Below are 23555 nucleotides of genomic sequence, written 5' to 3'. Positions count from 1 at the left end.
ATGTATATATATATATATATATATATATATATATATATATATATATATATATATATATACATATATATATATACATATACACAGTGGTGTGAAAAACTATATATATATATATATATATATATATATATATATATATATAAATACACTGGCCAAAAAAAAAGTCACCACCTGGATTTAACTAAGCAAATAGGTACGAGCCTCCCATTGGATAATTACTGCATGGGCGACTATCTTTCAGCTGGCAACAAGTTATTTAACCCCAACTGGTGCAATGAGTTGCTTCTCATTTCTTAAACAACCATGTCGAAAGACCCATCTCGTGGTCGTGGAAAAGATGTTAGTCTGTTTGAGAAGGGTCAAATCATTGGCACGCATCAAGCAGAGAAAACATCTAAGGAGATTGCAGAAACTACTAAAATTGGGTTAAGAACTGTTCAACGCATTATTAAAAACTGGAAGGATAGTGGGGACCCATCGTCTTCGAGGAAGAAATGTGGCCGGAAAAAAATCCTGAATGATCGTGATCGGCAATCATTTAAACTTTTGGTGAAATCAAATCAAAGAAAAACAACAACAGAACTCAGGTCTATGTTTAATAGTGAAACTAAGAGCATTTCCACACGCACAATGTGAAGGGAACTCAAGGGATTGGGTCTGAACAGCTGTGTAGCCGTAAGAAAACCACTAATCAGTGAGGCAAACCGGAAAAAAAGGCTTCAATTTGCTAGGGAGCATAAAGATTGGACTCTGGAGCAATGGAAGAAGGTCATGTGGTGTGATGAGTCCAGAGTTACCCTGTTCCAGAGTGATGGGCGCATCAGGGTAAGAAGACAGGCAGATGAAGTGATGCACCCATCATGCAAGATCTTGGTGAAAAATTAATGCAACACTGGATGGAACTAAAATCTTGTGACATTGCAGAAGCTTATCGAAACAATGCCACAGCGAATGCGTGCCGTAATCAAAGCAAAAGGCGGTCCAATGAAATATTAGTGTGTGACCTTTTTTTTTTTTTAGTGGCGACTTTTTTTTTGGCCAGGCAGTGTGTGTGTGTGTGTGTATATTATATATATATATATATATATATAATATATATATATATATATATATATATATATACATACATACAGTGGAACCTCTAGATACGAGTTAAATTCGTTCCAGCACTGAGCTTGTATAGCAAATTTCTCGTATCTAGAACAAACTTCCCCATTGAAAATAATGGAAATCCAGTTAATCCGTTCCGCACCCCAAATATATTAACATAAAAATCAATTTTCCTAACAAATAACACTGATAAATTATATATACTGTAGTATACCTTTAATAAATAACACTGGTAAATAATATAACTGATTATTAAAAGAATCAAAACAGGTGTCCAAAGTGCAGTAGAGCATTCAATAAATGTTTAAATAAATAATCCTTAAAACAGTTGTGAAGTGGAGGTTTAAAATACACAAGAATAACAATCCTTTAACACGAGGTTAAAACGTCAAAAGGATGCAGTCTTTAAAAAAACAGACGACAATCCCCGGTGCTTCTTCTCTGTTAGCGTCTCACCTGCGGGCTCTGCAACAGGCGAGACACTCTTAATGCAGCTGACCTTCTCTACACCGTCCTGCTTCAGCTGTTTGGCTCGCCTGTTCAGCTCACTGTTCAGCTACACGCGAGCCTGCTCTCTCTCTCTCTCTCTCCTTTATATATGCGGGGAGGACATGGCCGCTGCAGCCCATCAGCCACAGGAACAATCATGGATGTGGGCGGTTTCCCACCTGTGCACTTAAGTGAGAAACGCAGACACCGCAGATCGCGGCTCGCAACTGCTAACACGCCCCCTCGCTAAGCTGAGAGCTATACCCACAGCCTCGCTCGTGGCTCGTTACGCGAGCCAATGCTCGTATTTAGATCAGAAATTTTCGCTCATACTTTCCTCGTATTTTGAATTTCTCGTATACAGAGGTGATCGTATCTCGAGGTTCCACTCGGTTTGCGAGTAACTTGGTTTACGAGTGTTTTGCAAGACGAGCAAAAATTTTTAATTAATTTTGACTTGATAAACGAGCGAGGTCTTGCAGTATGTATACGCTTTGTCTGCTGAGCATCATGTGATCACAACTGAGCTGATGGTTGTTCTCTCTCTCTCGCGTTGCGGGATTGTGGGTAATCATCTCCTATTCTCCGTCTGAGTCGGCGTGCCTCATTCATATAGTCAACATCCGTACGAGCGTATACTGTTTACTACAGCATTAGCATTGTGATTGTGTGCGCGCGTGTGTGTGTGTGTGCTGTGACGTGCAAGTCCCCGTCTTGCACCCTAAAACACGAAGCTGAGTCTCAGTACTTTAGCAACACCAGCTTTATTCAGCTTGAAACAGCAACAGCGCGGTTATTTATTATACACAGACACAGCAGTCAGGCAGGGCCCTGCACATTTATAATGTTCCTTGTATCACCCATCGACGGCAGGCGCTTATAACATGTCCGCGATCTTTTCGAATTCGCTTTTACAGCAAACTGCTACAGCACTGGGAGACTGCGATTGCTTTGGGACGCTCTTCCGCGTGTTGTCCTGTTGGGTGCAATCCCACAAGAGTTTAGAAACTCACTCACACCAGCCATGACTCTTTTCAAAGGTAAAGTGCAGGTTACTTTGTTTTATGTATTTTTACTTTATATTTTGTATTAATCATTTTTATATGAATAGTTTTGGGTTGTGGAACAAATCATCTGAGTTTCCATTATTTCTTATGGGGAAATTCACTTTGATATACAAGTGCTTTGGACTACGAGCACATTTCCGGAACGAATTATACTCGCAAACCGAGGTTACACTGTGTGTGTGTGTATATATATATATATATATATATATATAATATAATATATTATATATTATATATATATATATAATATATAAATACATACACACACACACACACATTCAGTGCATCCTGAAAGTATTCCCAGCGCATCACTTTTTCCACATTTTGTTATGTTACAGCCTTATTCCAAAATGGATTAAATTCATTTTTTTCCTCAGAATTCTACACACAACATCCCATAATGACAACGTGTAAAAGTTTACTTGAGGTTTTTGCAAATTTATTAAAAATAAAAAAACTGAGAAATCCCATGTACATAAGTATTCACAGCCTTTGCTCAATACTTTGTCGATGCACCTTTGGCAGCAATTCCAGCCTCAAGTCTTGTTGAATATGATGCCACAAGCTTGGCACACCTATCCTTGGCCAGTTTGGCCCATTCCTCTTTGCAGCACCTCTCAAGCTCCATCAGGTTGGATGGGAAGTGTCGGTGCACAGCCATTTTAAGATCTCTCCAGAGATGTTCAATCAGATTCAAGTCTGGGCTCTGGCTGGGCCACTCAAGGACATTCACAGAGTTGTCCTGAAGCCACTCCTTTGATATCTTGGCTGTGTGCTTAGGGTCGTTGTCCTGCTGAAAGATGAACCGTCGCCCCAGTCTGAGGTCAAGAGCGCTCTGGAGCAGGTTTTCATCCAGGATGTCTCTGTACATTGCTGCAGTCATCTTTCCCTTTATCCTGACTAGTCTCCCAGTCCCTGCCGCTGATAAACATCCCCACAGCATGATGCTGCCACCACCATGCTTCACTGTAGTGATGGTATTGGCCTGGTGATGAGCGGTGCCTGGTTTCCTCCAAACGTGACACCTGGCATTCACACCAAAGAGTTCAATCTTTGTCTCACCAGACCAGAGAATTTTCTTTCTCATGGTCTGAGAGTCCTTCAGGTGCCTTTTGGCAAACTCCAGGCGGGTTGCCATGTGCCTTTTACTAAGGAGTGGCTTCCGTCTGGCCACTCTACCATACAGGCCTGATTGGTGGATTGCTGTAGAGATGGTTGTCCTTCTGGAAGGTTCTCCTCTCTCCACAGAGAACCTCTGGAGCTCTGACAGAGTGACCATCGGGTTCTTGGTCACCTCCCTGACTAAGACCCTTCTCCCCCGATTGCTCAGTTTAGATGGCCGGCCAGCTCTAGGAAGAGTCCTGGTGGTTTCAAACTTCTTCCACTTACGGATGATGGAGGCCACTGTGCTCATTGGGACCTTCAAAGCAGCAGAAAATTTTCTGTAACCTTCCCCAGATTTGTGTCTGGAGACAATCCTGTCTCGGAGGTCTACAGACAATTCCTTTGACTTCATGCTTGGTTTGTGCTCAGACATCAACTGTCAACTGTGGGACCTTCTATAGACAGGTGTGTGCCTTTCCAAATCATGTCCAGTCAACTGAATTGACCACAGGTGGAGTCCAATGAAGCTGCAGAAACATCTCAAGGATGATCAGGGGAAACAGGATACACCTGAGCTCAATTTTGAGCTTCATGGCAAAGGCTGTGAATACTTATGTACATGTGCTTTCTCAGTTTTAATAAATTTGCAAAAACCTCAAGTAAACTTTTTTCACGTTGTCATTATGGGGTGTTGTGTGTAGAATTCTGAGGGGAAAAATGAATTGAATCCATTTTGGAATAAGGCTGTAACATAACAAAATGTGGAAAAAGTGATGAAGTGCTGTGAATACTTTCCGGATGCACTATATGTATGTAGGTCTGTGTGTGTGTATGTATTATATATATATATATATATATATATATATATATATATATATATATATATATATATATATACACACACACAGAAAATGAAGTATTGGGGTTAAAGTAAAACTCATAAAACACCCAACTTTATAAAGCCCACTTAATCCAATTCAGGGTTTGCATAGAGTTCAAGGTGGGAACCAACCCAAGAAAAGGCCTCAAGTCCATCACAAGGACCACTCATACAAACCCCCACAGTCGCAGCTGCTAAATGAACCCAACAAGTACATTTCTGGAAAATAAGGAAAAAAAATCCAAGACGACACTGGGAGACTGAAACTTCCACCCAGACAATGGGGGCTGTGTGAGCTCAACAGAAAAAAATAAAAATCCCAAAGGAGGAAGTACCTTATACATCCCACAGTTGACATAAGAGCCTTTCCCTGACTTGCTTGGCCTCTGCAACACCACACCTTCTCGAAATTCGGCATCTTCGTCAATCCGCATGTGGTGAGGACTGTCCAGGGGGTTTAATAATCCTGGGGAAAACAGCATGTCAGTTATGCAATGGAACAAGATTTGAACTTACTGTACGTTGATTCTTCTTCTTCTTAATGAAACCCAATTCCATGCTGTTTGGAGTGTTCTCAGAAAAGTTTTAATGTTCTTTTAATACAAATAAGTATTAAAAAAAAGTTGTTCTTTTGCCCACCTCTCATCACCTTGAAAAGTCAGAACTGCCTGCAGTCAGAGGCCAAGTGACTGAGATGCCCTCCTCACAAGGAACTAACACTTAGCCCACCTTGGGTTCAGACACACATTGCAAAAATCAAAGTTTGATTCTACACACAGTAGGGTTGTGTAACGGATGGACAGATTCGGTTTCACCTTTGGAGCCAATCAACCACCATTTCCATTTTACGTTTTTAATGTATAAGAAACAGAACACCACATTTTAAGAAGCAATTGATTTCAGAAGCTTTTCTACAACAATGGGTCAAATTTAGAAATCCCCAACCGGTCTGCTGTAGCGGTGTGCCAATTAGGACATCATACAGGGTTTTGGTCTTCTACATTTTAGATTTTGCCTGTTTTCTGAATTTCGTTTTTTTCTCTAATGTTCCCACATTTATTTTCTATTGGTCTGTCTACTATCTTTTGCCCACTTGTGCTCCTCCTTCGTGTTTCAGGGCAATACCAGAGTATCACGTTTAACTGCTTTCTGGCACATGAGCTCTGATGGTTGTCACCTCAACTGATGCCCATATGGCTTTCCTGAACTTTCCTAGACCACGTTACGTGAAGGACTCAACAGGCCCTCTGACCACTGCAGGACAGGACACACTTATGTCCACTTTTCACATTCAGGGCTAAACAAGAGTCACCCAATAACTTCACACACCTGGAATTTGGAGAGAAAGTGGAGAACCTGAGAAAACCCAAGGCCACTTGACACAAACGATTAGACCAGGAATGAAACCTTGGTCTCTGCAAGTGTGACGCAGAAGTGCGAATCATGGAGCCGCCAAAAGTCTCTCATTTCTTGTTGTTTTGACTTCTGTTTAAAAAGGCGTTCGATACTTGTGTACTAAACGGACGGCTAGTACCTTTTTTATTATCGTGACACAAATCGGATTTTCGTTTTTAACATTAGGCACCTATAGGCAGCTATGCTCCACCTCCACTAACTTTAACGTTAGTATTTGTGGTTGGGGTCGGTCAGTATGATAATTTAAATTCCAAAAATTAAGCAACGGGGGGCACCTCCCCCATGGAGCCCAACACTAGAATGGGTAGGAATTGCCGTCTGCTTAGTACACAAGTACCCGGAGTTGAAAGACGAGATGCATTTTCTGTAAATTGTTAAAGAAATCCGATCTTGTACAGAAATGTCCGCTGCTTTTCCAACTTTGCATGTTGAGAGCCCAAGATAACAATGGCTGCTGTAGTTGCTGGTACAGGCAAACATTGAGATCTCCATTTGCATATTTCACGGCTCGGCTCTCTTGTTAAACGACTCCAACATAATCTTTAATACTCCGTTACTGACTTTACACACAGACATAGCACTACAAAACCACAGACATCACATCTTAGCTTTAAGATTAAGGAAGACAAACTGTGACATCAGCTTGGAGTGGATTTCACCAAGCCAGGGTGGTCTGCGGTCATCAAACGGCCAGCACCTGTCACAGATGGGCACGTGGTGGCAGAAAATTTGTAGTTCTGACTTCACGTCTAACTGCTGTTTGATACAAAGCACAGCTACAATGGTCTTGGCCCTTAACATTGCAAAGTTATTCCTGATGAAAGCACCTGCTCAAGACACAAATGCAATGTAAATGTAGAAGGAAAGACAGCATCTGCTCAAAATGCGTCATACGGTGGCCAACAATAATCCTCTCTATGGTCACCTTCTCATATTTACCATTAAACTAGCAAGCCCACTCCATCAAAACTTAAAGAGCAGAAGCAACGTCTAACTAACATGAAATCAACAAACTGGGACTGCAGGCTGGCCACCTTGCCTGCAACACCGTTGACAAAACACTCGCTCAAGGACGTCATTCTTGACATGCCCGCTTCCAAGGCATTTATCAAGTGTTCCAATAAAATGCATGCCATTTTTCATTCCATTAGTTGGCACATAAAACAGACACTTGAACTTCTTCTTTCGGCTGCTCCTGTTAGGGGTTGCCACAGCAGATCATCTTCTTCCATATCTTCCGGTCCTCGTCATCTTGCTCTGTCACACCCGTCACCTGCATGTCCTCACTCACCACATCCATAAACCTTCTATTAGCCCTTCCTCTTCTCCTCTTCCCTGGCAGCTCTATCCTTAGCACCCTTCTCCCAATATACCCCTCATCTCTCCTCTGCACATGTCCAAACCAACGCCATCTCGCCTCTCTGACTGTCTCCCAAACGTCCGTCTTGAGCTGACCCTCTGATGTCCTCATTTCTAATCCTGTCCATCCTCGTCACACCCAGTGCAAATCTTAGCATCTTTAACTCTGAAAAGAGACACTTTAACTAAATAAAAGGACACTTTAAACAGAACAAAGAGACAGTAAATGACAAAGGCTGAAGGAGGAGGCACCAACTGGACCTCGCTGACCGTCACACAGACTCAAGTGCTGATGGCCTCAATCCTGGTTCCTTGGAGGCCAGCATGCCCCCTTGATAGCTATTAATGCAATTTGTTATTTATTTACACCGTTTATTTCTGCTACATTAACGTAAGCAGAGATGAGATTACAGTCCAAGTAAAAAGTATGTGAACCCCTAGGAATTCTCCAGATTTAGGTCTAATTCCCATATAAAACATGTCAGTCCCAATAATGAACTAACACAGTCTCCTATAACTAAAGACATACAGATTTTCAGAGAATGTTTGACCATACTGAATAAATCATTCAAACTGAAGATTGGAAAAAGTAAGTGAACCCTACACTAATGACTTTTTAAAAAGCTCATTGCAGTCCGAATTTCACACACCTAGAGTCCATTTAATGAGACGAGTTCAGAAGTGTGGTGGCCTACAATGACTTTGATGGGTCACAAACACTCTTAAGTTTGAGCTTTTGACAAGAAGCATATCCAGATGGGAATCACGCCTCGCACAAAAGAGCTGTCTGAACAGCTACGATCGAGAATTGTTCATCTACATAAGGCTGGAAAGGATTACAAAGTCATCTCAAAGATTTGAGATATTCATCAGTCTACTGTTAGGTAAGTTGTCTATAAATGGAGACAGTTTGGTATTGTGGAAACTCTGCCTAGAAGTGGACGCCCTGCCAAGATGACCCCAAGAGCACAACGCAAAGTCAGCAATGAGGTAAAGAAGAACCCCAGGGTGACAGCAAAGGACTTGAAGAAGTCATCAGAACTGGCCAACATCTCAGTTCATGAGTCAACTATACACAAAACATTCAACAAGAAAGGAGTCCATGGCAGGACACCAAGAAGCAAGCCACTGCTATCAAAAAAGAACATTGCTGTAAGAGCACTTGGACACTCCACAGCGGTACTGGGAACATGTTTTGTGGAGTGATGAAACCAAAATTGAACTATTTGGGAGGAACAAGCAGAACTTCATGTGGCGTAAAAAGGGCGCTGCATATCAACATCAAAACATCATCTGTACAGTAAAGTATGGTGGAGGGAACATCAGGATTTGGGCCTACTTTGCTGCATCAGGGCCTGGACAGCTTGCCATCATTGAGGGGAAAAAATTTTAGTTAGCCAATAAAAGGTGTCATTTTGCTTGGCTTTTCTCTACAAGTTTATCAACAAATTCTCCAGGATAATGTGAGGGTGTCTGTCCATCAACTTAAGCTCAGAAGAGGCTGGGTGATGCAACAGAACAATGACCCGCAGCAAATCCACAGCTCAATGGCTTCAGAAGAACAAACTCGGCCTTGTGGAGTGGCCCAGTCAGAGCCCAGATCTCAATCCTATTGGAATGACTTGAAGAGAGAGAGCCATACACAGAAGACCACCAAAGAATCTGGAAGAGTTAAGGCAGTTCTGCAGGGAAGAAGGGGCTCAAATCCCCCTGCATGATGTGCAGGTCTGATCTGCAGTTACAGGAAGCGCCTGGTTGAGGCCACTGCTGCCAAAGGAGGGTTGACCACTTATTAAATCCGAAGGTTCACTTACTTTTTCCACTACCACTGTGAACGTTGAATGCGTTTGTAAAATAAAGACATGAAAAAGTAGAATTGTGTGTGTGTCACTGGCTGAAGCTCATCGTGTATATCAGTTACCTGGGACTTGGATGAACATCACATCACTTTTTATGACCAATTCATGCAGTAAACCAGATCATTCCAAAGGGTTCACATACTTTTTACTTTGACTGTAGTACTCCCTCTTTCAGTTTTATTTCCCGTTTACATTTTCCTTCATTAAGTTTGTGTCAGTTTGTCTGTTGCCTCGAATATACAGCAACGGGCACAGTTTACAGTGTGCCACCTGCTGGAATACAAACATAATGCATTTGATTACTACATGCATTACACAGTACTGTACACTCCAAAAGTTGGCCCATTACAAACGTTAATGACGGGTATTGAGTGCAACTGCCTGATGGACAGAAATTCGTTTAGACACAGACAGACAGACAGACAGAGAGACAGGTTACCAGCAAACTGCAGATCCTGATGCTTTGGAAAAAAAGACTTGCGTAGATACCTGCAAAAAAAAAAAAAAAAAAAAAAAAGTATAAATAAATAAAGTACAAATAAAGAATGTGGAAGACAAAGAACAAATCTGAGCAAAAAGCGCCAATAAGGCTAGTAGCCTCCATTTCTAGACAAACCAAAGACGTTAAATATTCATTCTAAAAATGATAATGCCTAACAACTAGATGAGAGGTGACCACTGGCCTCCTGTTAGAACGTTGTCAGTTAGTCACATGGTACTTCTGGTACACCCAGCTACCCAAGTGCCTTTCTTTGCTAGTTTGTATTTTTCTTTTTTTTAACTAAAGGATACTATTGTTGGTAGGCATCGTGGTGTCGTGGTTAAGGCTTTGGACCTCAGACTTCAAACCCTAAGGCTGAGGGTTCAAGGTCCGCTGCTGACACGGTGTGACCCTCAGCAAGTCACTTCACCTGTCTGTGCTCCAAATGGAAAACCAAAAAGTACAATTTGAACCTCAACTGTTGTATCAGTCAAACCAGTAAGACGAGGTCACTGCAGCGACTTACTCGAACGTGCTACACACAATTGACCTGATGCAGGAATGTTTCCCTCATGAACAAGTCCTGCTTTTCCTAGGGAATTAGCTGCCGTTGGTCACTGCAAGACACAATCTCACAGGAAAGTGTATTCTTTTGAACTGAAATGGGTAACAACTGGGAACAACAGGAAACTTGAGTATAGATTTATCATCATTAGAGGTTTACAGCTGTCACTGGTTTACATTGCTCACTCAAGCGTAGAATTTCTTTTTGTGTTTTTCTTCAGTTGTCCCCCTGTAAAGTCGGCACACGTATATGTAAAGCAGCACTTAAAGTGGACATCGATAAGTGCCGGCACCGTGATGTGTTAACATGAAGAGCGTGGGGAGTAGCTTTAAACATCACAACACTTATTACAAATTCAAGCACCACTATTTAAGACAGACACTGGGGTATCACGTGATTTAAAGGCTGTTATCAAAGAGTGGGTAACTACGCTGGGATGACGTTACTGGAAGCACCAAAAACAACTGAGAGCTGGAGGTCAACACAGTGGAGCAAAAACCCAAAGCGAGAGACGGCAGTTAACAGCAAGAAACGGGGCTTGCTAGTCACTGACCTCCGTTTCCTCCCTTGAGCTCTGCTCAGCTTTCTCTTTCCATTTCACTACAGGCCCCGTTTTCATTCATCTGCTCACCCTATTGGCTGGCAGTGCCACTCGTAAGGTCTGCCAATCGCTTCTACTCTGTCCTTCACACCTTCTACAGTTACCACAATATTAATAAATGTCAACAAAAATGTGTCCGCTACTTTTATTTTCTTTCTATGACATCTCCGCATTTCAAAGTCCTTAAAGCATTTTTGAAAATTTGGGGTCTTTAGTTCTTCTATTGTTTTTTTTTGTTGTTGTTTTAAACCCCTAAATGCTGCTTTAGATCAAAATGTCCTTCGTTAGTGGATGACCTACTGCTCTCGGTGTACCATCCTGCCAGAATTCAGCTTTTGTATAAGATGGGAAACTTGAGGAGAGAGGGAGGGAGCGATAGCAAGAGCTGCTCAAGTATCTATACATTCATATTGTCCAACTCCAAGTCCTATTATGTGATATCATCTACTGTTAAATTCTACAAATTTGTATTTTTATACAGTACTGAGGATTTGTTCTGTTCTGTGTATTGTATTGTATTGTATTGACCCCCTTCTTTTTGACACCCACTGCATGCCCAGCCTACCTGGACAGGGGTCTCTCTTTGAATTGCCTTTCCTGAGGTTTCTTCCATTTTTGTTTTTTGGGAGTTTTTCCTCATCTTCTTACAGAGTCAGGGCTGGGGGGCTGTCAAGAGGCAGGGCCTGTTAAAGCCCATTGCGGCCATCCTTGTGTGATTTTGGGATACACAAAGATAAATTGTATTGTATATTGTGCAGGCTTAGGTGTGTTGCATCTTATCGTCCATGGCCTTCCTTTTCCATCTGCTGTGGTTGTGCCATTATTGAACGATCATGGACATGCCACTTTACAACCACAGAAGGGTTTTTTTTTTTTTTGCTCGCCAACCCCTGGGTATGGGTAACCGGATACACAATTTAAACAGATTGTTATTGTCAGGGGAACTGTTAAATATGCATTATATACTGTAACTATTTTACATTTCAGCGAGTAATTAACCACAGTAAAAAAGGTATAAAGGGTTTCATGCTGCATTCGAGGTATTTGTTGTATTAAACGTTTTTGTTCTGTTTGTCTTTGATATTAACACACAAATACTTTTTAAACTTACACTTTTACTTTAAAACAATATTTGGAATTAACTTTTTGTCAATATCGCACTTAATTTGGATTCCACGTTTAGACTTTCATCGTCAAAGCGTAACGTATAACTGCCCGTGAGTGAATTTCGTTTCTGTCTCTCTAACAAATAAACTGACTTTTCTTTAAACCCTTTTTTTTTTTCTTTTGAGTCCCAACATACTGAATCTTTTAAAGGAGGTCCGTGAGACGTGTGTTTAATCACTTTCTACCGTATTTCAGGACAGGTTTCTCTGTTTGGAACTTCAGTACAGACAAAGTGATCGACATCATCAGCAGTTAATAATTTATTTTGCAAAGTAACCAATAAATGCATGCGAGGCAAACCCCGTTTTTGAAATTTGATCGTGTAAATGTATTTCTCTGATTTGACCAAACACTGTTTCAAGTTCTTTCAATAAAACTAAGACTTTTTGATAAAACAAACAATCTACTTACGAAAGTGGGAATATCCAGAGCCGATGTAGCCGGTGGCATCGTTCTCAAGAATCGACGGATTTCTGGCCACTGTGGATTGCAAGTCACTGTAATAAATACATCTGGCTGACTGATAGTTTGGGGTATTGCCATTGCATCATGAGAGCTCGTGGACTACCTTGATATGATGATGGTAATATTACTGCTTTACCTACTCTGAACTTGTCTGAACTATTGATATTTGAATTTTGAACATGATCAACGAGACCTTACATATGTTCTGTTCTAAGTTTTGCTTGATTCGATTTAATTAAGACCCCTCCTTTAACCGTCACCTTATCGTGGTGGAGGGGTTTGCGTGTCCCAATTATCCTAGGAGCTCTGTTGTCCGGGGCTTTATGCCCCTGGTAGGGCCACCCAAGGCAAACTGGTCCTAGGTGAGGGATGAGACAAAGAGCGGTTAAACAAACCTCCTATGAAGAAAAACAATTTTGGACGGCGTTTTCCCTTGCCCGGACGCGGGTCACCGGGGCCCCACTCTGGAGCCAGGCCTGGAGGTGGGGCTCGATGGCGAGCGCCTGGTGGCCGGGCCTGCACCCATGGGGCTCAGCCGGGCACAGCCCGAAGAGGCAACGTGGGTCCCCCTTCCCATGGGCTCACCACCTATGGGAGGGGCCAAGGAGGTCGGGTGCAGTGTGAGTTGGGTGGTGGCCGAAGGCGGGGACCTTGGCGGTCCGATCCTCGGCTACAGAAACTGGCTCTTGGGACGTGGAATGTCACCTCTCTGAAGGGGAAGGAGCCTGAGCTACTGCGCGAAGTTGAGAGGTTCCGGCTAGATATAGTCGGACTCACCTCGACGCACAGCTTGGACTCTGGAACCAATCTCCTTGAGAGGGGCTGGACTCTCTACCACTCTGGAGTTGCCCCCGGTGAGAGGCGCCGAGCAGGTGTGGGTATACTTATTGCCCCCCAACTTGGAGCCTGTACATTGGGGTTTACCCCGGTGGACGAGAGGGTAGCCTCCCTTCACCTTCGGGTGGGGGGACGGGTCCTAACTGTTGTTTGTGCGTATGCACTGAACAGCAGTTTGGAGTACCCACCCTTTTTGGAGTCCCTGGAGGGGGTGCTAGAGGGCATACCTTCTGGGGACTCCCTCGTTCTGCTGGGAGACTTCAATGCTCACGTGGGCAATGACAGTGAGACCTGGAAGGGCGTGATTGGGAGGAATGGCCCCCCTGATCTGAACCCGAGCGGTGTTTTGTTATTGGACTTCTGTGCTCATCACGGATTGTCCATAACGAACACCATGTTCAAGCATAGGGGTGTTCATATGTGCACTTGGCACCAGGACACCCTAGGCCAGGGGTAGGCAACGTCGGTCCTGGAGTGCCACAGTATGTGCAGGTTTTTGTTCCAACCCAGTTCCTTAACGAGAACTCAATTATTGCTGATGAAGCACATATTGCTTAAGTGACATTTTAATGCTTCATTTTAGTGGTCTCGCTTGTTAAGGTTCTCCAACCTTAATTGCTTATTTCAATCTTAAACTGCTGCATTCAGTGTTTTAATTGCTCCTTATTAGCAATAAGATGTAAAAGACAAAGCAGCCAGCAGTTCTCCAGCTAGCTTTTTTCCAATTACATCTGTGTGTGTTCATCATGCACGGTTTGATTTAATAAAACACTTAATAGAAAAATGTGACAGACTGAAAATGATCTGTTTTAGGCTTCAAATCATTTGGATGATATCCTTGGAAAGGAAAAAAAATCTACGATATAAAAGCCTTACATTGCACAGACTAACAAGCCATAAAATTAAATAAGGTCTGAGATTGGCAATGATTGGTTTCTAATTAAGCAATTGGGTTGAATGAAAACCTGTAGCCACTGCGGCTCACCAGGACCGACATTGCCTACCCCTGTTTTACATCTTATTGCTAATAAGGAGCAATTAAAACACTGAATGCAGCAGTTTAAGATTGAAATAAGCAATTAAGGTTGGAGAACCTTAACAAGCGAGACCACTAAAATGAAGCATTAAAATGTCACTTAAGCAATAATTGAGTTCTCGTTAAGGAACTGGGTTGGAACAAAAACCTGCACATACTGTGGCACTCCAGGACCGACGTTGCCTACCCCTGCCCTAGGCCTCAGTTCGATGATCGACTTTGTGGTCGTGTCGTCTGACTTGCGGCCACATGTCTTGGACACTCGGGTGAAGAGAGGGGCGGAGCTGTCAACTGATCACCACCTGGTGGTGAGTTGGCTTCGATGGTGGGGGAGGATGCCGGTCAGGCGTGGTAGGCCCAAACGTGTTGTGAGGGTCTGCTGGGAACGTCTGGCAGAGCCCCCTGTCAGAAGTAGCTTCAACTCCCACCTCCGGCAGAACTTCGACCACATCCCGAGGGAGGTGGGGGACATTGAGTCCGAATGGGCCATGTTCCGTGCCTCTATTGTTGAGGCAGCTGACCGGAGCTGTGGCCGTAAGGTGGTCGGTGCCTGTCGTGGCGGCAATCCCCGAACCCGCTGGTGGACACCGGCGGTGAAGGATGCCGTCAAGCTGAAGAAGGAGTCCTACAGGACCCTTTTGTCCTGTGGGACCCAGGAGGCAGCTGATAGGTACCGGCAGGCCAAGCGGAATGCTGCTTTGGTGGTTGCTGAGGCAAAAACTCGGGCGTGGGAGGAGTTTGGGGAGGCCATGGAGAATGACTTTCGGACGGCTTCGAGGAGATTCTGGTCCACCATCCGGCGTCTCAGGAAGGGGAAGCAGTGCAGTGTCAACACTGTATATGGTGGGGATGGTGCGCTGCTGACCTCGACTCGGGACGTTGTGGGTCGGTGGGGGGAATACTTTGAAGACCTCCTCAATCCCATTAACATGCCTTCCAATGAGGAAGCAGAGCCTGGGGACTCAGAGGTGGGCTCCCCCATCTCTGGGACTGAGGTCACCGAGGTGGTCAAAAAACTCCTTGGTGGCAGGGCCCCGGGGGTGGATGAGATACGCCCGGAGTTCCTCAAGGCTCTGGATGTTGTAGGACTGTCTTGGCTGACACGCCTCTGCAACATCGCATGGACATCAGGGACAGTGCCTCTGGATTGGCAGACCGGGGTGGTGATCCCCCTCTTTAAGAAGGGGGATCGGAGGGTGTGTTCCAACTACAGAGGGATCACACTCCTCAGCCTCCCTGGAAAAGTCTATTCAGGGGTCCTGAAGAGGAGGGTCCGTCGGATAGTCGAACCTCGGATTCAGGAGGAACAGTGTGGTTTTCGTCCTGGTCGCGGAACAGTGGACCAGCTCTATACCCTTAGCAGGGTCCTGGAGGGTGCATGGGAGTTTGCCCAACCAGTCTACATGTGTTTTGTGGACTTAGAAAAGGCATTCGACCGTGTCCCTCGGGGAATCCTGTGGGGGGTACTCCGAGAGTATGGGGTACCGGCCCCCCTGATGAGGGCTGTTCAGTCCCTGTACGATCGGTGCCAGAGCTTGGTCCGCATTGCCGGCAGTAAGTCGAACCCGTTTCCAGTGAGAGTTGGACTCCGCCAGGGCTGCCCTTTGTCACCGATTCTGTTCATAACTTTTATGGACAGAATTTCTAGGCGCAGCCAGGGTGTTGAAGGGGTCCGGTTTGGTGGGCTCAGGATTGGGTCACTGCTTTTTGCAGATGATGTTGTCCTGTTTGCTTCATCAGGCCGTGATCTTCAGCTCTCTCTGGATCGGTTTGCAGCCGAGTGTGAAGCGGCTGGGATGAGAATCAGCACCTCCAAATCCGAGACCATGGTCCTCAGCCGGAAAAGGGTGGAGTGCCCTCTCAGGGTTGGTAGCGAGATCCTGCCCCAAGTGGAGGAGTTCAAGTATCTCGGGGTCTTGTTCACGAGTGAGGGAAGAATGGAGCGTGAGATCGACAGGCAGATCGGTGCGGCATCCGCAGTAATGCGGGCTCTGCATCGGTCTGTCGTGGTGAAAAAGGAGCTGAGCCGTAAGGCAAAGCTCTCAATTTACCGGTCGATCTATGTTCCTACCCTCACCTATGGTCATGAGCTATGGGTAGTGACCGAAAGAACGAGATCGCGAATACAAGCGGCTGAAATGAGTTTCCTCCGTAGGGTGTCTGGGCTTTCCCTTAAAGATAGGGTGAGAAGCTCAGTCATCCGGGAGGGGCTCAGAGTAGAGCCGCTGCTCCTCCGCATCAAGAGGAGTCAGATGAGGTGGCTCGGGCATCTGATCAGGATGCCTCCTGGACGCCTCCCTGGTGAGGTGTTTCGGGCACGTCCAACCGGGAGGAGGCCCCGGGGAAGACCCAGGACACGCTGGAGGGACTATTTCTCTCGACTGGCCTGGGAACGCCTTGGGATTCTCCCGGAAGAGCTAGAAGAAGTGGCCGGGGAGAGGGAAGTCTGGGCATCTCTGCTCAAACTGCTGCCCCCGCGACCCGACCTCGGATAAGCGGGAGACAATGGATGGATGGATTTAATTAAGAAGAGACGATTAGCTTCGACTTTTAGATACGCATTAATGATGTAATGTTGTGGTAGACATTGAGATAACAGAAGTGGGTTAAATACATTGGGATGTATTGCTAATTTGGACCCGAAATATTGTGTGGGTGTTACTCGTTTATCCGATTTCATATTATACGACCATCCTGTTTCGCCATCAGGGAATATCAAAGGAAAGAGTAAAGGGTAGGAATGAGGCGATTTATTAGACAGAAACGACAAATCGTGCTGTGCTTTTGGATAAACACGAATATCAACTCTGTCTTTGGTGTCTCTGTCTTTCAAAACTAATCTCGCTGAGAATTTGTCACATGTTGGTTTATTATAAATGTGTGCGTGATCTTTCAGATTTATATAGAAATCTGAGAACACTTCTATGTCCGTGTTTTGCAGATAAATAAGATTTTTAACTTGCACAAGAAGGCATGTGCACACTACCCCGATTCTGGCTTCCCTTCACTGGCTTCCGGTTCGTTTCTGAAAACATTTTATGATCCTTGTATTTGTTTTTAAATCCTTTCATGGTTGTGCTCCATTTTATCTGTCAGAACTGCTGCCCCCTTATGTACCGTCTTGCTCTCTCAGGTCAGCAGACCAGACGCTTTTATGTGTTCCTAAGGCACGACGCAAACTCTGAGGCGATGGGGCTTCTTCAGTTGCAGCTCTAAAACTCGAATGATTTGCCGTTGCACGTTAGACAGGCTCCTTCACTTGCTGTCTTATTTAAAAATGCACTTTACTCCCTGGCCTTTAACCCAGTGTGAGATGTTGACTGACTGTACTTTTTATTAGGAATCTCTTCAGCTCTTATGTGTTTCTGTTTCTTTTCCCTTTGGTTATTGTTTGTCTGATGTGTTGCCTTTTTATTGTACACACTTTGACCGGTGCTTTATAAATAAATAAATACATTTTGTGTAAAGTGTGATACTTTTGGAGGTATGGATTTGTATCCATTATTGGCTGTAGAATTTCTAATATGTCTGATCATTTAACTCTTTCAATTCTGTGTTGTATCCCTTCTCCGTGATCATAAATATACACCTGACTGAATTGTCGTTTTTTTGACATTAAACTTGTAGTTGCTTTAATTGTTGTGGGACCACCGAGTTGAGGACTGCAGTCATGTCTGAAAATGTGGGAGTTGAAAAAAAAAAAACAAAGTCTTGTCTCCACAAAGTCGTGCTGAAGGATATAATAGAGATAGATATATATATATATATATATATATATATATATATATATATATATATCTCTATGTATAGATTATATTTATTTTTTTACATTCACTGCCAATTTTGTTACAATTAATCTGAAAGGGAAAAATTGTCAGCTCATACTTAGAACTTGTAAAGACCAATCAGAATATTGATGCTCAGCTTATTAAACCAAGTGAGAAACTTACTGTGGGCATTCGAGGTACTGAAGGATGCGGGCAAGTTGTACACAAGCTTGTCCTTTTTTGCCAATCCCTCTGAACTCCCCTTCAACGGTCCTAAATCAAACACAGAAAGAAGAGTCAGGTGCTATTTTGTGGAGACTTGGCATTAAGAATTTCACTGTAGATGATGTGAAACGTCAATTTTGCTGCTTCTCATATGGCCTATCAAATGTTTTCCCTGCATATTTGCAAAACAACTTAAATAAGGTTACAATCGTGCGTTTAAGTCCAGGGTGCACATAATGCTTTGATTCACGGTTGATAATTAAAGGGAGCAGGACAAGAATTTCATTAACAAGAAACAGAATGGTGTTTCAGACCAGCAGAACAAAACATCACTTTGACAAACACTAGCAGCAGAAGAGCGTTTAGTTTCACTCGAATGCCCACTTAACATGCATGACTATCCAAACACACACACACACACACACACACACACACACTGATGAGGGACCTCTCAAAATGAGGCTGACACCCTTTCTTGTGTCATGAGATGACAACAGGAGTTACTGGAATCGGAGCCACCAGTTCTACCACTTGAACTTCATCTGGCCACTGTGCTTGTGACCCTGCTTTCCCTGCTCAAGTATGCGCCCCACCAGTCACACTTTGATCACTCGCACACTTAAACCAACCATAATGAAACTGAAAGACGCAGGCGCCCCTACATATGACATTCAGTCCATTAGTCACTCGTTTCTCTTGTAGCTAAGCTGTCCCAATAGGTCATCCAGATACTTTTTAAAGGTTGTCAACATTTGTGCTTCAACTGCTCGACCCTGTAGCTCATCTCCAATTCCCTCAACGCTTTTCCCTAACGGAGGGTGTATCCTGGCTTTACTTCTTAGCGTACTTCCCGTTATGTTTCACTGGTGTCCTTGAGAACTCCAATCACCGTTTAGCTGAGAGCCGTCTGCTGGATCTACTTCACCAATGTGCTTGACAATTGTGAAGACCCGGATAAAGTCGCCGCCATGCTGTCTGCTCGAGACTAAACATTCTTTGATGATGTACAGTACTGTGCAAAAGTTTTAGGCAGGTGTGAAAAAAATGCTGTAAACAAAGAATGCTTTCAAAAATGGAAGTGTTAATCATTTATTTTCATCAATCAACAAAATGTAGTGAATGAACAAGAGAGAAATCTAAATCAAATCAATATTTAGTGTTCCTACCTTTTGCCTTCAAACCAGCATCAATTCTTATAGGTCCACTTGCACAAAGTCAGGGATTTTGTAGGATTCTAGTCAGGTGTCTGATCAACCAATTCTACCAAACAGGTGCTAATGATCATCAATGTCACACGTGGGTTGAAACACAGTCATTAACTGAAACAGAAACAGCTTCAAACTGGGTGAGGAACAGCCAAACTCTACTACCAACGTGAGGTTGTGAAGACAGTTTCATGTCATGGCAAGATTGAGCACAGCAACAAGACACAAGGTAGTTCTACTGCATGAGCAAGGTCTCTCCCAGACAAAGATTTCAAAGCAGACTGGGGTTTCAAGATGTGCTGTTCAAGCTCTTTTGAAGAAGCACAAAGAAACGGGCAACATTGAGGATCGTAGACGCAGTGGTCGACCAAGGAAACTTAGTGCAGCAGATGAAAGACACATCAAGCTTATTACCCTTCGAAATCGGAAGATGTCCAGCAGTGCCATCAGCTCAGAACTGGCAGAAACCAGTGGGACCCAGGTACACCCATCTACTGTCCGGAGAAGTCTGGCCAGAAGTGGTCTTCATGGAAGAGTTGCAGCCAAAAAGCCGTACCTCCAACGTGGAAACAAGGCCAAGCGAGTCAAGTATGCACGAAAACATAGGAACTGGGGTGCAGAAAAATGGCAGCAGGTGCTCTGGACTAATGAGTCAAAATTTGAAATATTTGGCTGTAGCAGAAGGCAGTTTGTTCGTCGAAGGGCTGGAGAGCGGTACAATAATGAGTGTCTGCAGGCAACAGTGAAGCATGGTGGAAGGTTCCTTGAACGTTTGGGGCTGCATTTCTGCAAATGGAGTTGGAGATTTGGGCAGCATTAATGGTGTTCTCAATGCTGAGAAATACAGGCAGATACTTATCCATCATGCACTACCATCAGGGAGGCGTATGACTGGCCCCAAATTTATTCTGCAGCAGGACAACGACCCCAAACATACAGCCAAACTCATTAAGAACTACCTTCAGCGTTAAGAAGAACAAGAAGTCCTGGTATGAAGTGATGGTATGGCCCCCACAGAGCCCTGATCTCAACATCATCGAGTGTGTCTGGGATTACATGAAGAGACAGAAGGATGTGAGGAAGCCTACATCCACAGAAGATCTGGGGTTAGTTCTCCAAGATGTTTGGAACAACCTACCAGCCGAGTTCCTTCAAAAACTGTGTGCAAGTGTACCTAGAAGAATTGATGCTGTTTTGAAGGCAGAGGATGGTCACACCAAATATTGATTTGATTTCGATTTCTCTTTTGTTCATTCACTGCATTTTGTTGATTGATGAAAACAAATGATTAACACTTCCATTTCTGAAAGCATTCTTTGTTTACAGCATTTTTTCACACCTGCCTAAAACTTTTGCACAGTACGTACTGAAGCTCTCCTTGGTTGCTGCACAGCTTCAACTACAGGAGTGCCCTAAACACTTCAAATGTAATCTCGCCTGTACACTATAGCAAGACCAACAGCACAACATCTCGATTTAAAGTTTTATGAAATAAAGACGCTGGGTTAACAGCTTCTGTGCATTGCTCTGATGAACCTAACAAATCATTTTCACAGGTTGCTTCCTATAGGACAGGGTCCCTCATCTCATTTTTATGTCGGCACTCTTTGAATTAAACTGCATTTTCCAAGTGTTCACACAGTTTGGATTTTCCATTTCTTCCTGAACGGTTTTGCTGCCATTGCTCCAAGTTTAATATCATGTGCTAAATTCCAAGAAGCTGACTGCCTGTACTGAAGCCTGTCATTAATGTTAAACAGAGCAAAGGTCGAAGGACAGAAGCCTGGCTGGGGGACTCCACTCAAGACCACCTTCACCCCTCATCTGTCTCCTCCTGTTTAACCAACTTCATGTCCAATGTTGGAGGGTCTCTCTGATGCCAACAGCTTCTGGTTTCACATGAATCTTTAGTGTGGGATTACATGAAGGCTTTTGAAAGTCAAAGTATATCGCATGCTTTGTTTTGGTCAGCTGCTGCAGTAGTTGATTTATATTAATGACAATCTTATTAACCTAAAAAGGGACAAAGGCAAAAACATAATGCAGGAGCAGTGTGTGAGAAAGTGCAGATATCAACTTACTTGGCCTCTTCTCCTTGCTCACCAAAAACTACCACCTCATCAACACAGAAGACCACACAAGCTCGGGCAATCTGCCCCGCGAGGTAGGTGCGCAGCTCTGGACTCTGCGCATTGTCCAACACGGATCCTGGCAAGGCGACGCTCACAGTGTACTCGCGACCTGACAAGATGCAATCCAAAGAGCTTATTAGTGATGGGGACAGGACTGATCAGACAGACAAGAGAACATTCAAACACCAAACCGACTGATAAAAGATCTCTGTAGATTCTAAAAATGACAAAACCATCAAAGTTACAAAAGCTGTGAAATTGCATAGCAGTTTAAGAATGTCAGCCACAGAGTTACTGCGGTCAGAATGGCTGCTGCAGAGTGGGCACCGGTCACTAACTCATATGAAATACTTTTGATGTTCCACAACTACCTGCTTTGTATTTTGCTCACTGCAGTGGAAGAATTAAAGGTGAACAACAAGTCTCAGAGAGGTCAGCCGTTCCCACAATTGTTCAGGCACTCGCCCTCGACAGACAGCTCACATGTGGCTTCTTGCAGGACTTATGGAACCTGCTGATATGCTTTGTCCCCTCTACATGATGACTGCAGTATAAGGCCCTGCTCTCGGCCAATCAGCTCTCTGTGCCTTTAGTGTGGCATTTCTTACACAAGAAGCCTGCCCTGAATGCCAGCTTTCAAGCTGTCCTGACCTTTTGTCTGTTAACTACTAGGTGCTTCTAATAGGTGGGTCCCCGAGTTACGGGAAGAGACGGGAAGGTCATACGCAACATGTCAGAGGGCTGCAAAGAAAGCGAAACTGCAAGGATATCGTTTCATTGTTGTTCAGGAAGTGAAGGCAACCGATAAGGAGAAAGGAGTAGCATACTGTCAATAAGTCGTGAGAGAATATTGGAATAACGGGGTTCACAGATGAGGCCATGTGAATTCACAAAATTCACAAATAGGGGGAAGTAGTAAATCAGTCTGCAGTTCACGAGTGGCCACTTCATGATGACAAGATTGGTGTGTGCTGTGCAATACCTCAGTTGTGCATAGCAGGCCCCATTTTTTTCAACAGCCCCATCAATACTGACGTGTACCTGAACATTTCTGACTTCTTTGTGAATGAACTACACGACTGTGAGATCACTGAAGGTTATTTCGAACATAACTCCAGTTGTTAAATCCTTACACTGGCTCCCAGTTAAGTTTAGGGCAGATTTCAAAATCCTTCTTTTAACATATAAAGCATTAAATGGCCGAAGTCCAGCTTACATGTCTGAACTTATCATGACTTACAAACCTGAATGCACATTAAGATCTCAAGATGCCGGTCTGTTAAGGATTCCAAGGATTAATAAAATAACAATGGGAGGTCGAGCTTTTAGTTATAGGACTCCCTAAACTGTGGAGTGGTCTGCCTGCTACTATAAGAGATGCCCCTTCGGTCTCAGCTTTTAAATCCCGGCTGAAGACTCACTACTTCAGTTTAGCACACCCTGACTAGAGCTGCTGATTAACTGTACAGACTGCATCTCTGTTGTTAGTCATTAGCACCAAGACATAAGTAACATGAGAGTTAGAATTGTATACTAACCCTCACTTATTCTGTTTCTCTTCTCGGTACTCAAATGTGCCACGGCCCACCTGCCAAGTTGTTTTGCCTGACTAAGGTAAAGTCATCCCTGATGGAGGATCGCAGGAATCATGAGAAAGAGGGGTCCTTTCTTCGGATTGGCTGGCCCAACACGGTTTCAGCCGTGGAATAGCCAAATGGGGGAGGCAGCTGAATGGATGAGGTCTCCAGGAATCTAAAATTATCTAAATCTTATTATGTGATATCTACTGTTAA

General features: G+C 43.9%; 1 protein-coding gene across 1 annotated transcript in view; it reads right to left on the bottom strand.

The window, feature by feature from the left end:
• Positions 1-23555, bottom strand: part of spout1 (SPOUT domain containing methyltransferase 1) — a 44425-nt gene that overhangs the window by 8391 nt on the left and 12479 nt on the right. Inside the window, exons 4-7 of the mRNA XM_028809049.2 lie at positions 21712-21871; positions 18384-18473; positions 9721-9770; positions 4983-5113 (exon numbers count right to left, since the gene is read on the bottom strand). Coding sequence (XP_028664882.2) covers positions 4983-5113; positions 9721-9770; positions 18384-18473; positions 21712-21871 — 431 coding nt within the window. The remainder of the gene's footprint in view (positions 1-4982; positions 5114-9720; positions 9771-18383; positions 18474-21711; positions 21872-23555) is intronic.

This window comes from Erpetoichthys calabaricus, chromosome 9 (genome assembly GCF_900747795.2).
Source record: "Erpetoichthys calabaricus chromosome 9, fErpCal1.3, whole genome shotgun sequence".
In the NCBI taxonomy this organism is placed as follows: Eukaryota; Metazoa; Chordata; class Cladistia; order Polypteriformes; family Polypteridae; genus Erpetoichthys; species Erpetoichthys calabaricus.
The sequence above is the reverse complement of the archived record's forward strand: the minus strand, read 5'-3'. Positions and strand labels throughout refer to the sequence as shown.